Consider the following 13,580-nt stretch of genomic DNA (forward strand, 5'->3'; position numbering starts at 1 on the left):
CTTGTGCATACAGTATCTACAAGTTCATGTTTTGTGCATATCTACAAGTTCACAACGCGTCCATCCGCGAGGTATTGTAAATTTGTAGGTCTGCTTTGATTCATAGATATATGCTACTCAGGGTTTAGTCCAATCAGAACGCACAGCTGGGATGTAAACAGCCTCTCACAGCCAATCGATGACTATGATTTCAACAACTCCGCCTTTTGTCACGCCGAAAAATATGATATTTCACCTGCGAATAATCGAATATTCGACTACTTTTAGGTATTCGAAGTCGAATACTAAAAATCACTATTCGTAAATGCCCTAGTTTGAACCATTTGACCCTCATTCACTCCAATGGAGGTTGACCTGTTGCGAATAGATCTGACAAGTAACTTTGACCTGCAAAATGATCAATGCTCACTAATCGATGCTCAATCAATACAAGACTAGGCCGGATATACCTCTCGATCTTACCAAATTAACAACTTAAACCCTATATACTCACAATGCACTGCGATATGATGTGTTGGAAATCTGTCCACCTATAATGATGTATTAAAAATATAGACGGCAGCTTGAAAGTGGTTAAAAGTGATCACTTCTTCAAACAACGCTTCCGTTCCTGCCTATTATCTATCACAGCATGTAAGTGGTTGCCTTACCAAATCAGTTGTGACTGTGCCATTTAGTGTCAGTTGAGTGTTATTCAAGCTCTCTCTCTAGTGACCATACCAACAATTCAATGGAGAAAGTAGAAATTGAATCGAGGCAATCAAATTAGGGACAGCTCTTCGTCCTCAAACTGACTGGTGTCTGTAGTGGCATAGCTTGTATACATTGGCTATTTTTGGCCGGGATATTGAGCGAAAAAAGGAGAGGACCAAGTACAGACCACTGTGGGATCCCAGTCAACAAAGTGTATATAGGGTGGTTAAGAAAATGTCGCGTTACTGCAGTCTTTTGAACCTACGGGAGCCATGGTATTGTTATTATCATGTCCTAACATGTTAATACCTGTTCCCTCTAGCTGTGAGCTGTATCGCCAGAAAAGTGCCTGAACATGCAGGAGGGATCAAGGAAGAAGGAGACGGTAAGGGTTGAGTGTGTGTGTGTGTGTGTGTGTGTGTGTGTCCTTCCTTCTACATGAAGCCTCTTATTGTGTGTTTTGTGCTGCGTGGTGAATGTGTGCGCTTCTAGATTCAGTTTCTAATGTGTGTGAATGTGCGTGTGCTTGTAGATGAAGAGATGATGGTGGAAGCGTCCCATCCTGCTCCTGCACACGCCACAGATGAACTGACCGAGCTGGGGAAGTGTCTACTGAAACATGAGGTCAGGGTACAGCGCCATGACACATTTTTGGTGTACTGTACATCATTGGTTCTCAAAGTGGGGTCCGAGGACCCCCAGGGGTACTTGAGGGGATACCAGGGGGTCCCCAGCTAAATGATTTATAGGAACCAAATGGACCCTTATGGGTCTGTAACTCTGAGAGTCTACAAATGTTTTTTTTTTGTACACTCTCAGAGTTAAATTAACATTGATTTTACAATATAAATTGGGGTCCCAGATATAGAAATGCCATTAAATGGGGGTCTGTAGCCTAATGCACGTCAAACTGGGGGGGGGGGTCCTTAAATTACAATGATTGAGAATCACTGCTAGAGCCGTACAAATCTTCTCTTATGGAGGTCCCTGGCTTATCTTTACAAATGGGGGTCCGCGGGCTAATAAGTGTCAATTTGGGGGTCCTTGACATGACAAAGTTTGAGAACCACTGCTGTAGATTACACTCACATAGAGGCTTCCACTCAGCAAAGCCCTCATTTTGTTTAGCATGACTTTGTATTCAACATTTTCTTCAGTCAGGAGAACTTGCCAGATGTAGCAGCAGCAGCCGTGTTATGTATTATTCAGCCTCTTCGCTGCAAAGCCATTATCAGCCAGAGGAAGCAGTAATACCATTACCGTAGACACATGGAACACAATGATAACCATGCAATAACATTACATTGCACACACAGAACACAATGATAACTATGATATGCATTCCCTATGCGTATTATATTCCCTTTGTGTTGCTTAGGGTTTCTTTACCTTTTTAACTCGTTTTTTTCCTAATAAAGTTGTTTTATTTTGTGTCTGTTTTGTAAAGTGACTGAGTATTTAGAAAAGCGCTATATAAAATTGCATTTATTATTATTATTAATAATACAATGCAATAATACCATTACTTTACACAGAACACAATGATAACTGTAGCGTAGAGACCAATATTATTGGTCCACTGGACGTCTTGTATTGTCTTTTTTGGGTTTGATTTTCTGTTGTTCTCTGGTTATTGTATCGTTGGTTTATATATCTGATAAAATGAATACCCAATGACCAAGCCTACAACCTGACAGACAAAGCAAGAGAGAATTAATTGACGGAGACATTTCATGGCCATGGCATGGCCTGATGAATCAAGACTTTTAGCATCTTGAGCGACAATATTTCCCAGCGTAACTAATTCGAGAGGATGCCCAGAATGTATAATTATAAATAAGAATCGTTCTGATATATGGACAATTGATGGAAGCAAATAAGTATCAGGAAAAATAAAGTATCTGCTACAGACATGAATTTCTGTCAGGAATGGTGCACAGCAGAGGGGACTCATACATATCAATTTGGGGGTCCTTGACTTGGAAAAAGTTTGAGAACCACTGGCTTAAACTGTATACATACTGTGTATTCACTATCTATCGGTGTTTCTCTTGCCAGGACATTTATATGGATCTGCTGACACTGGCTTTCACCTCTCTGTCATGGAAAGACACCAGTAACTGTCACCGGTCTGCTTCCATGCTCTGCTGGGGCTTGCTACGTCAGGTAGGTCATATAGTGAGGAGGATCTATGTTTTTGGTTTTTCACTTGATTGAGTTTGACCTGGAAACCTCTTTAACCAGTTTTTTAAAAACCCTATACATTTAGTTTAGTGGGGTCCCCCAGGAGGCCTGTACTTGGCCGCCTCCTTTCTTCCCACTACACCAACTCTCTTCGCCAAAAATGGCCGATGTACAACGCTTGACGGCGCGTCGTGAGCTGGCATATCTGCTGTTTTTTTGCAGATCGTTCGCCCATTTTGACATGCCCAGAACATGGACACTAGGGTTCATGTGGTTTAACTAGTCTCTTATGAATTCCGATTCAGTCGCCACTACTGACTTCCGTCAAAGAGTATTAGAATGGGTCAAACTAGCAATAGAAAACATGTTCAGAAGCATCTTCCATAAAACCCTAATGGTCTCGGATATTTCGTAAAAGCAAATGTTAAAGCCTCGGTCTGCAGTTTCCTCCAACTGGTTAGCTGCATGTTGAACAGCAAGAGGACATAGGGAGAACGATAATACCTAAACATAATTCTACATATTGTGCTATTGTTTAGATAACACAGTGCTAGTGTGGAGAACTCCTATCACGCTGTTTCACAGGTCACAGATTGGGACTTGGTCGTGATGTTTTTTTTTCTCCTTTATTCCCTGCACAAGTATTATGATCTCGATCTTTAAATTAATGTAAAAGATCTTTTTTCAAACCTTGAAAAATGAGTGTTCATTGTGATACCGATGAAAAGCATCTTAAAGTATACTACGTCGGTTCGATTGACCCATGCCGGAACACAATCGACACATCTGACCACTTAACACGGCAGCCGAATGGCTGCCGTCTTAAGTGGTCAGATGTGTGGGCCGCGAACGCTTCTGTATTAAACTAAAACTAGACAAAAACTAAAAAATTCCAGGAGACAAAACGAAATGGAATTTTATTCAAAAATGAGCAAAACCAAATAAAAATGTCCTGTCAAAATGAACACCGTTTTAATAAATTCTCACGTTGCTTTCAACTTGTGCCCAGGTTGCGTGGAACAACCTGCTTCCCGAGGCGGTCACATGGTTCTTCACCAGCGTGCTGAGGGGCCTGCAGATGCACGGCCAGCACGAGGTGTGCAACTCTGCTCTGTCACAGCTGGCCATGGTCATCTATGAGAACCTGGTGAGACTGGCATGTTGCTTATTCGATGTTTTTTAACTGCAATATTTAGAAGAATTTACTTTTTTTATTGTCGTAAAGGGGATGAGACACTAGGGCTGTACCTAGATCGATTATCTTCTTAGAGATTGTTCCATCGATTTTGATTGATCGTTTTTTTAATATATAATTATATTTTTTAATATTTATTTATTAACAAATTAACTACTTAACCGTTATTTCATACTTCAGCACACGATGGTGTCTTGTAAGAATAGTGAAAAACCTTTACCTACAATGTCACGCCCCAAAATAGGGATAGATTATTAATCGATTATTCTGTTAGATTATTAGATATTTTGTAATCGATTAAAATGCGATTACTTCGATTAACTGCACCCCTAATAGACCCTCTCGCTGCTTGGCCCATACCGGCAAAAAGCCAACTTTGACCTACTTAACAAACTTAACTTACTAAGTTTGTCTAAACATGCAGCACTCACTGACATCGTCCCCTTTCCTCCCCTTGTCCATGATGTGTGTCCCAGCGACCACGCTACATGGAGCTGAGGGCGGTGATGGTGCAAATCCCAAACATTAACGTGGAGGCTCTGGACCAGTATGATAACAGGCTACTCGACCCCAACGGACAGACTGTTGGCGAGAAGAAGAGGAAAGACCAGTTCAGGAAGCTCATCGCCGGCACTGTGGGGGTAAGGTCATGATCCACCACTGGAGGGCAGCGTTTCTCTAATATGGCCATCACACTGTGTAGACCAATGGTGTGCAAACTTTTCCATTTCAAGGTCTCCCCTTAACTCTGACGGTGTACAAATGGAACCAAATGGACCCGATGTGGTTCCATTTGTACACTGTCAGAGTTAGACCCCCTTAAGGAACCCAGAGAGTTCCTGGAATCCACTTTGAGAACCTTTGCTGTAGACTGCTCAGCAAATAGTCTTGGATATAATACTGCAATTCTCTGCACAGCGTTGCCATTTCGGGCTGTGTCATAAATTTCCTGTGTCCTGGGCAGAGAAAATTGTACAGTAACTCATTGGGGCTGTACAATCTAATGAAGTTTCTTCCTCCTGGTAGGGTTTTTGTACTTTATGATCTTGGACGACTCTGTTTTAACTTCTTATTTTTTTCTCTCTCTCTTTTTTCTAATCTCTGATCTCCTGTAGAAAGCCTTGTGCCAGCAGTTCAGGAAGGAGGTTCATATCCGGAATCTGCCGTCCCTCTTTAAAAAATCCAAGCCCGAGAAAGAGATTTTGACTGAATTCGGCTTGACAGCTCTCTTCTCCCCCGACCAGGACACTCTTTAGGAGCACACGGGACGATCTGAAAGACCTCACACTGGACTGCAGAAGCTCGCACACACACACACACACACACACACACACACACACACACACACAATATCTACATTAATTGACTGTGAGTGCACAAACTAAAGCTCGGTTCTCTGCTCCTGAAGGATATACAAAACATACCTCAGGTATATGAAATGCCCTACAAAGGAAAGGCCGAAGAAAACCTACACGTTAACATACCATTAGTACAAGTGGTGGAACTGGAAGAAGCAGACAAATTGCTCCTTTCGATTAATATACTATAGTATGGTTTTAAATATGAGCGTCTGTTTTTTTGGTGTGACTGTAATATGCCTCCAGATAATACTGCAGTTCTTTTCCTGTCTTATACAGTTCAGTTGGTGACGACAGGAATTGCGTTTTTTTTTATTTTTCATTCCTCCGTTTGGTCACACTTCACCAGTCGCACAAACACTCACTACAAACTGCAGTACAGTGCCAAAAGAACATATCACTTAACTGGTCAGCGCTGTCTGCTAATGGTAGTTGACTGATCTAAGGAACAAGATGAATTTCATATGACTTAATGGAAAAACAAACCTGTTTAGTGGTGAACTTAATAGCTAATGTAAAAAAAAAAAAGGAAGGAGTTCACTACTGTATGTTGTACTTAAATTGTTTCAGTTAGTCATGGAATATTTTTTTTTATATATCTCGTTTTTGTTTTGGACACTCCTGCTTCCAGTGAAGAAGAAGAAGAAAAAAAGGACAAACCAGCACTACATTCCTTCATTGTTAAAGGGATCGTTCTGTTTTAAGTCACAACAACAAAGGAATGTTTTTTTTCTTTTCTGTCGTGTTGCGTGTGGTTGTTTTTTGTGTGCAGGCTCATGCTTAATTTATGCTCCGTCATAAGACAGAAGTATGAATCAGCGTTTAGTCATAGTTACCAAACAAATGTGAGGTATTTCCTTTACATTGTGGCTTGGATTGGATGTGTTCCTCGTGGATTCGCACCAGAACACACCCAGACACACGCTTCTAAGGGAGAGGGGCGCAAGGCCACAGGATCAGGTAGCCCACCCTATACCAATGCCATGAAGGTTTAAAGTTGAATGCAATACATACTATAGACCTAAACATACAAGATACTGTATGTCAGGGGTTCTCAAAAGTGGGGTCCAGGGACCCCCAGGGGTCCTTGAGGGGGTTCCAGGGGGTCCCCAGCTAAATGTGTTAATATAGCCTTAAAATCAGTTGAACCACTTTTAACACTAGCCTATGCCTGATGACCAAAAAGCCTAATATCTCACGCCAACCAGGGGGGGGGGGATTCCCCCTTAGGATAAGATGTTGGCTTTCCATCCGGGTTAGATTCCCGGGCATTGCATTGGGCTATAAAAAAAATGCCGATCTACAAGCTCAAAACGACGTGTTGTGAGCTTGTTGATCGGCTATTAATTCGAAACATTTTTAAAAATGTAGAAATTTGGAATTTTGGAAATGTTTTAATAAATCTCATGGGGTCGGACTCTTTCAAAACCTTATTAGATGGGGGTCTGTGGCCAAATTCATGTCAATTTAGGGATCCTTGACATGAAACCGTTTGAGAACCACTGCTGTATGTATACATACACACATTGTCGCTGTCGCCAGACAGTTTTTTCAGCTAATGACCAGTAATGTCTACAGTTTTTATTTACACATTACAAATCCAGATTACAGCATGGCTCCCTTCTTTCTGTTATTGTCCATTTACAGCCTTTCTTTTGCCAACATTCTGAACACATTAAGACCTGAGGCCGATTCTACAAATGCCTTCTAAATCAGTAGTCCTCTCACTTTTTTTCAAACAAAAAAAAAGCAGATATACAAGCTTGCAGCACGGGACAAAGTGACACGCTTGTGAGCTTGTTTATCTACTATTTTTGTATAGCCAACGCAAAAATCTAAAATGACAGATGCTTTCCCGGTTTCAATGGGTTAACATTTGAACCCTATCGTCCTATTCTGGGCATGTCATAATAAACATTCTGTGAAAATAGCAGATCTACAAGCTCACAGCATGTCACAATGTGAGTTTGTAGATTTCTATTTTTGACAAAGATTCGGTGTAGACTAGCAATAGAATACAAAATGCATAAAGACAGTCTTAAGAAAGATGTCATTTGAAGACTGAGAGATTGTGGGGCTGGTGTGAATAGGATATAATTTACTTTATATTAGCCCACACCATGTTTTATGATACTCCTAACCATGGACATCAAAATCCTTATACATTTTTAATTATTATTGGGCAAATAACACTTGAAAGGGTGCCATAGTACTACTGTCAATGTCAACAGTTATACAATGTTAAGGAAACAGTCAAAGACTAGTATTGATCAATAAGCATTTCTAAAGTAGTGTGACAATGTCAAATAAGGGGTACAATGTTTTAGTTTGTTATATGTTTTTTGTAATTGTATTTTCTTTTCTTTTTTATTATAAGCCCCAAACCTTCCCAAAATAGGCTGTCATTGGTCTAGAACCGCCGACCGGGGCTAATATGACATTTTGTGAGCGATTCAAGTTCCTTTTTTTATATATAATAAAATAAAAAGACCCATGCTCCCTCCCTCAACTATAGTTGATTGTTTTTCTGTGTTCCTTTTGTTCAACACTAAAAAATGAATGTACAGATAAGAAAATAATATGACAACGTAGTGCCGTTTATATTTTGCTGTTTCTAAAATAAAAGCTGTATTGAAAATGGTGCGTCTTGAGGACATTCTTTCGTTACTCTCCCTCTGTTGGGGGTCATAAGCATAGTTAGTTAAAAGTGAGGTCATAAGTCAGTCCATTTTTGCGCTTCATTTCATGAAACGTTATAGGCTCTGATATTGGAAATAAATTGGGCCTCTCCCTTGCTTACTTCCTTCACAGATTTTTTTTACCAATGATACTATTGGAGGCTCTGTTCCATTTTATGTAGCACGCAGTGGTTCTCAAACATTTTAATTTCAAGGTCCCCCATAACTCTGAGAGTGTACAAATGGACCTGTAAGTTACACACCAGTAAGGGGCCATTTGGAACCCCCTCAATGAACCATGGTCCACACTTTGAGACCCACTGGTGTAGCAGTGTTTCCAGTTAATAGCCAACATGCACAACATCAGCACCCTGACTGTTTGACCAGAATATCAGTGGTGTAAAGTAACTGAGTGGTTCTCAAACGTTTTAATTTCAAGGATACCCGTAACTCTGAGAGTGTACAATGGACACATCCATAAGGGGCCATTTGGAACCCCCTCAAGGAACCATGAGGCATGAGGGTCCCTGGACCACACTTTGAGACCCATTGGTGTTCCCAGTGAGCCATCGTACACTACATCAGCACCCTGACTCTAGTTTGACCAGAATGGAACAGAGCCTTAATTAGTGTCATTGGTAACACCTGTTGCTAAGGAAGTAATTAGAGGCCCAATTTCTTTCCAGTAGGCTATGGCTGCTGTGCATACAGCCTATTGTTCCATTTTATCCACGATGAGCCTGTCGTCGTTGTTGTTGTGGTTGTGTTCACTGTGTGTTCTTCTGACATGGTGTTCCGTGGTGTCTTATGATGTGCGTCATCATCACCAGGCCATGACCGGCGCGCCGCGCGCCGTGCCGCCGACCCGCGGAGACGTTCTCCGGGCCGCGCGGTTCGCGGTGGGCGAGTTCAACCGAGACAATGAGCACGACCTGCTGGCTTACAAAATCCTAAACATTTCATCAGCCAAAACTCAGGTACAACAAGAAAAGCGCTTCCCTGCTGATGTAAAGTAACTTACATTTACTCAAGCACTGTACTTATTAAGTACCATTTTGAGGTATTTTCTTTACTTTACTGGAGTATTTTCAGTTTTTGCTACTTTTACTTCTACTCCACTACACCTCAGAGGCAAATATTGTGCTTTTACTCCACTACAAGTATTTGAAAACCTAAGTTTCTAGTTACTTTGCAGATTTTTATTATTATTACAAAACTTACATTAACCACTTCAGCTGTGTGTGTGTGTGTGTGTGTGTGTTTGGGCCATTTGAAAATGTAGCCAATCTGCTATTTTCAAAAGATTTAGGTAAAATGGGACATTCTGTATAATGAGTTGGCTACTTTTACTTTTGGTACTTTAAGTATATTTTGATGCCAATACTTTTGTACTTTTACTCAAGTCAATTTTGAATTCCAGACTTTTACTTGTAACAGAGAATTTCTACATTGCAGTATTGATACTTTTACTTAAGTAAAAAATGTGAGTACTTTATCCACCACTGCCGACGAATGCACTCATATCTAATTTCTCCAGTGATTCTCATAACTCTGAGCGCATACAAACGGTCCACGTCATCATGGGTCCATTTGATTCCGTTTGTGTGCTTTTAGAGTTAGGCCCAGACCTGTGCAGTGGTTCTCAACCTGTGGGTCGGGACCCCCAGGGGGTCCCCACATGATTTGGCGGAAAAAAGACCATTACTGCATCAAAAGTAGGCTGATCATCAAACTGAACAATAAAAACTGGTGACACATTGGCCAAATTCTCAAATATTATATGAAAGAGACAAACAATGTGAAAATAGCCGATCTACAAGCTCGCAATACAGGTGTTGTGAGCTTGTAGATCTGCTATTTTCACAATATTTATCTGTGGAACCGAGTCAAACTAAATGTAATGCCTCAACTGAACTCCTACATTCAAGTGCTTATCAGAGTGGGGGTCCCCAGTTCATATATGATTATTTGGGTGGGGGGGGGGGGTTACGGCATGAAAAGGTTGAGAACCACTGCTGTAAGGGGGACCATAGAACCCTTAAGCCCAGTCCACACCAATGCAACTATAGTCGCAACTTGCAACCAGTTTCTAAATTGCATACCGGTGCCATTTGTTGATAATGGTTGTTGCAGAACTTTGCTTGTTGCATTGGTGTGGACTGGCCTTTAGACAATACTAGGCATACCTGTCAACATTGGACTGTGAAAAACAATGGTGTAAAGTAACTAAGTACATTTACTTAAGTACAATTTTTAGGTATTTTTTACTTTACTAGAGTATTTAAAAATGTCAGTACTTTTACTTCTACTCCGCTACATATCGGAGGCAAACATTTAACTTTTACTCTACTACAATTATTTGAAAACCTTAGTTACTAGTTACTTTGTAGATTTTGATTTATTACAAAACATGCTTTACCCACTTATAGCCGACCTACAAGATTGTGAGCTTGTAGATCTGTTATTTTCAAAAGATGTTAATACATTTGAAAACATGTGAAATGTAGTATAAGTATATTTTGATACCAATACTTTTGTACTTTTCCTCACCGGACTCAGTTCTGTGCGTAACATGTGTAATGTGAGGATGCCTCTTGAACTATAACTGGTAGCCTATTCTATTTTCCTCTCTGTAAGAGAGGAGCTGTGTAGTATTGTCAATGTATTGTGTATTTATTTATGCGCTGTGATATATTTGTGTCCTGATGGCTGCTTGGTGCAAAATGAATTTCCGCTAGGACAAATAAAGCATCTGTCTATCTTAGTTTTCACTTAGTATTAACATTATGGCCCTGGCTGCATATCAGTGGGATGTTTAACACCCTTGGGCATGTTCACTTTTGCCACAGAGTCTGGGTTGAGTTGGGCAAAATAAAGGATATTGTTCAGGAGAAATAACAATTTATAAGCACAGCAGGAGAAAGGGTAAAAATTCAGGAGTCTCGTGCCTCGACCCCACTTTGAGAACCACGGCACTAAGCGATACAAAGCTGATAAATGCCTAACTGTACCATTTTGCTTGCAGGTAGTTGCGGGTATTAATTACATCCTCAAAGTCCAGCTGGGACGCACCCTGTGTGACAGAAGCAGCACCGTTGATCCGGAACCCTGTGCTTTTGAACCTGATCCCAAGGTAAGAGAAAACGCCCCCCCCCCCCCCCCCCCCCCACCCCCCTCGGAGTCAGTTTCTGTTGGTGGTGGAAAAGTAAACCGGAGATTATCCCCTAATGTTCCGTTTATTTCAGAAACTACAATGCCATTTCATCGTTACTCGAATCCCCTGGAAAGACGCCACTGTGCTCGCGGAGAACAAATGTGTTGAGTGTAGCTGGAAATCCAAATTCCATGCAGACGCCGTGTAATCAAACTCAGTTTTTGTTCTGTTTATGTGTTCATGCTTGGACTCTTATGATGGGCTTGGAGTGAACTACAGTACACTGCTGTTTGTGTCCAGCAGTAGATTGTCTGTCTGTCTGTCTTGACGTGGATTCATTATTATGTATTTATGCCAGCTGGTATAGGCAACACATGAATAAATTCCAATGGCTTGCAATCCTACTGCAGTGGCACAGTTATTCTTTTCAAATGTGTACTAGGATCTCAAACATTTTTCATGTGAAAGACCCCTGATGGATTTGGCCTTGGCTCAGACCCCCATTTGAATAATCTATTGTGCCAGGGACCTCCTAGGACTTGTAAACATTTTGTCCATTTTGTTTTTTATTTTTTTCCAAAGATGGAAGATCTACACTACAAGCTCACAGTGCATCATGTTGCATAGCCAGAAAATAAAATGGGGCTCAAGTGTTTAAACCATTTTGGGACCCCTAGGGGGTCCTCAGAGTTTGCAGGGGGGCCACCAAATCTTTGTGGGATAGGACTTATTTGTTATATTAACTAGTATCCCCATTCTGGGGGGGAACATTCACCAAAAATCTTTTTTTTTATATTTAGGGTTTAAGTGGTTAAATGTCTGAACACATTAACATAACATTAATAGAAAAGATAGTGTAAACAAACAAACAAATGCAAATGTACACGACATTGATGTGCTGTTGTGCTGTCTAACAACTAATTATGAAATCTATGAAAAAGTTTCATCTGCAACACAATTCTATATCATATGTCCCTCCCTGCTTCATCTCTCTCTCAGCTAAGGGGTCCTTGGCCTGAAAAATGTTGGAAAATTATGTTGGTAAATATTCTTTTAAACTGGAACCCCCTCAAGGACCTGACAGTCCCTTACACCACTTTGAGAATCAGTGTACTTACTGTAAGCAGTGGTTCTCATGCTTCCTTTGAGAGGGTTCCAGGGGGTCCCCAGGAAAAAGCTGGGAGTGCCCAGGATAATAAGTTTATCCACTTAAAACCTGTGCTATACTTTGGCTGTTCAAAAATAGCTGATCTACCAGGTCACAACTCAATGTGACACAATGTGAGTTTGTAGATCTTCGATTTTGATAAGTTTGAAACATTTAGCACATTTCCAACCCAAATCTTCTCTTATGGGGGTCCCTGGCACAACATATTTTCAGTTGGGGAGTCTACGGTCAAATATGTGTCAATTTGTGGGTCCTTAACATTCAAATATTTGAGAGGCAGTACGCTAGAGCAGTGGACCTCAACCTTTTCTGGATCAGGGCCCACTTAAATCTCAAAAGCGCGTGCGGCCCACCCATCTGAAGTGTTCAGGTGAGTGGGTAGCGTGCATTTTCAGAGCATGTTTATTTTAATGATGTTCTGGCTTGTATCAATGGAACTAACAATTTCCTACTTATCGGTATAGCCTGGAATCTAGATGGAGGCGCTCGAACGGCGCAAATCAGTCTGGATTCCAGGCTAGCTTATCGGTATGACAAAGAGAATTAATTGTTTTTAAGGTTTTAAAGAAAATGTAGAACTACCATGATATTTTTTTACATTATTGTTATATCATCATTCAAATCTTTCTATTTTGCCAATTATTTGGGGGCCAACTTGCAATATCCTCCCTGCTCACCGGTGGGCCCGGACCCACAGGTTGAGAACCGCTGTACCTCAGCTCTGTCACTGTGTACCTTGGCTGGCTGGCAGCTGCATGGTCTGCTGTGTTGCCACATTGTGCGAGAGAAACAAGCGGCCAGGTATACGAAAACCAGCAAAATGAGTTAATATACTTTATTAGACATAAATGCAAACGGCACAGGGTACAGTCAGTCATACATTTGGCCTAAAAGGATAACACAAAGTCCTGCATGGGGACTTGTTTCCATTACACTATATGTACAGAGTAGAACATGGGGTGGGCGGGTTGGAAATGTAGGCAGTGAATGCCATCACCTTTCTATGGGAGAAGAGAGATTTACCTCCCCCTTTGGCCTCCTGAAAGATGGATTTTCAGGCTGTTTTGAAGGAAGAAAGAGAGAATGGGCTCTATGCACAGCAGCCATATAGTACAGAAATTGGGCCCCTTCCTTGCTTCCTTCACAGGTG

At 41.1% G+C, this 13,580-nt stretch overlaps 1 protein-coding gene across 1 annotated transcript in view; it reads left to right on the plus strand.

Moving 5' to 3' along the window:
- Positions 1 to 8,033, plus strand: part of xpo5 (exportin 5) — a gene marked incomplete at its 5' end in the record, with an annotated part of 52,601 nt that extends 44,568 nt beyond the window's left edge. The window contains 6 exons of the mRNA XM_084075974.1: positions 1,016 to 1,078; positions 1,226 to 1,317; positions 2,752 to 2,859; positions 3,887 to 4,024; positions 4,549 to 4,713; positions 5,188 to 8,033. Of these exons, the coding sequence (XP_083932100.1) occupies positions 1,016 to 1,078; positions 1,226 to 1,317; positions 2,752 to 2,859; positions 3,887 to 4,024; positions 4,549 to 4,713; positions 5,188 to 5,328 (707 nt within the window). The 3' untranslated portion in view covers positions 5,329 to 8,033. The remainder of the gene's footprint in view (positions 1 to 1,015; positions 1,079 to 1,225; positions 1,318 to 2,751; positions 2,860 to 3,886; positions 4,025 to 4,548; positions 4,714 to 5,187) is intronic.
- Positions 8,034 to 13,580: the final 5,547 nt, after the last annotated feature.

The sequence above is a fragment of the Gymnoscopelus microlampas genome, assembly GCF_963454915.1.
Source record: "Gymnoscopelus microlampas genome assembly, chromosome: 13".
NCBI lineage: Eukaryota > Metazoa > Chordata > Actinopteri > Myctophiformes > Myctophidae > Gymnoscopelus > Gymnoscopelus microlampas.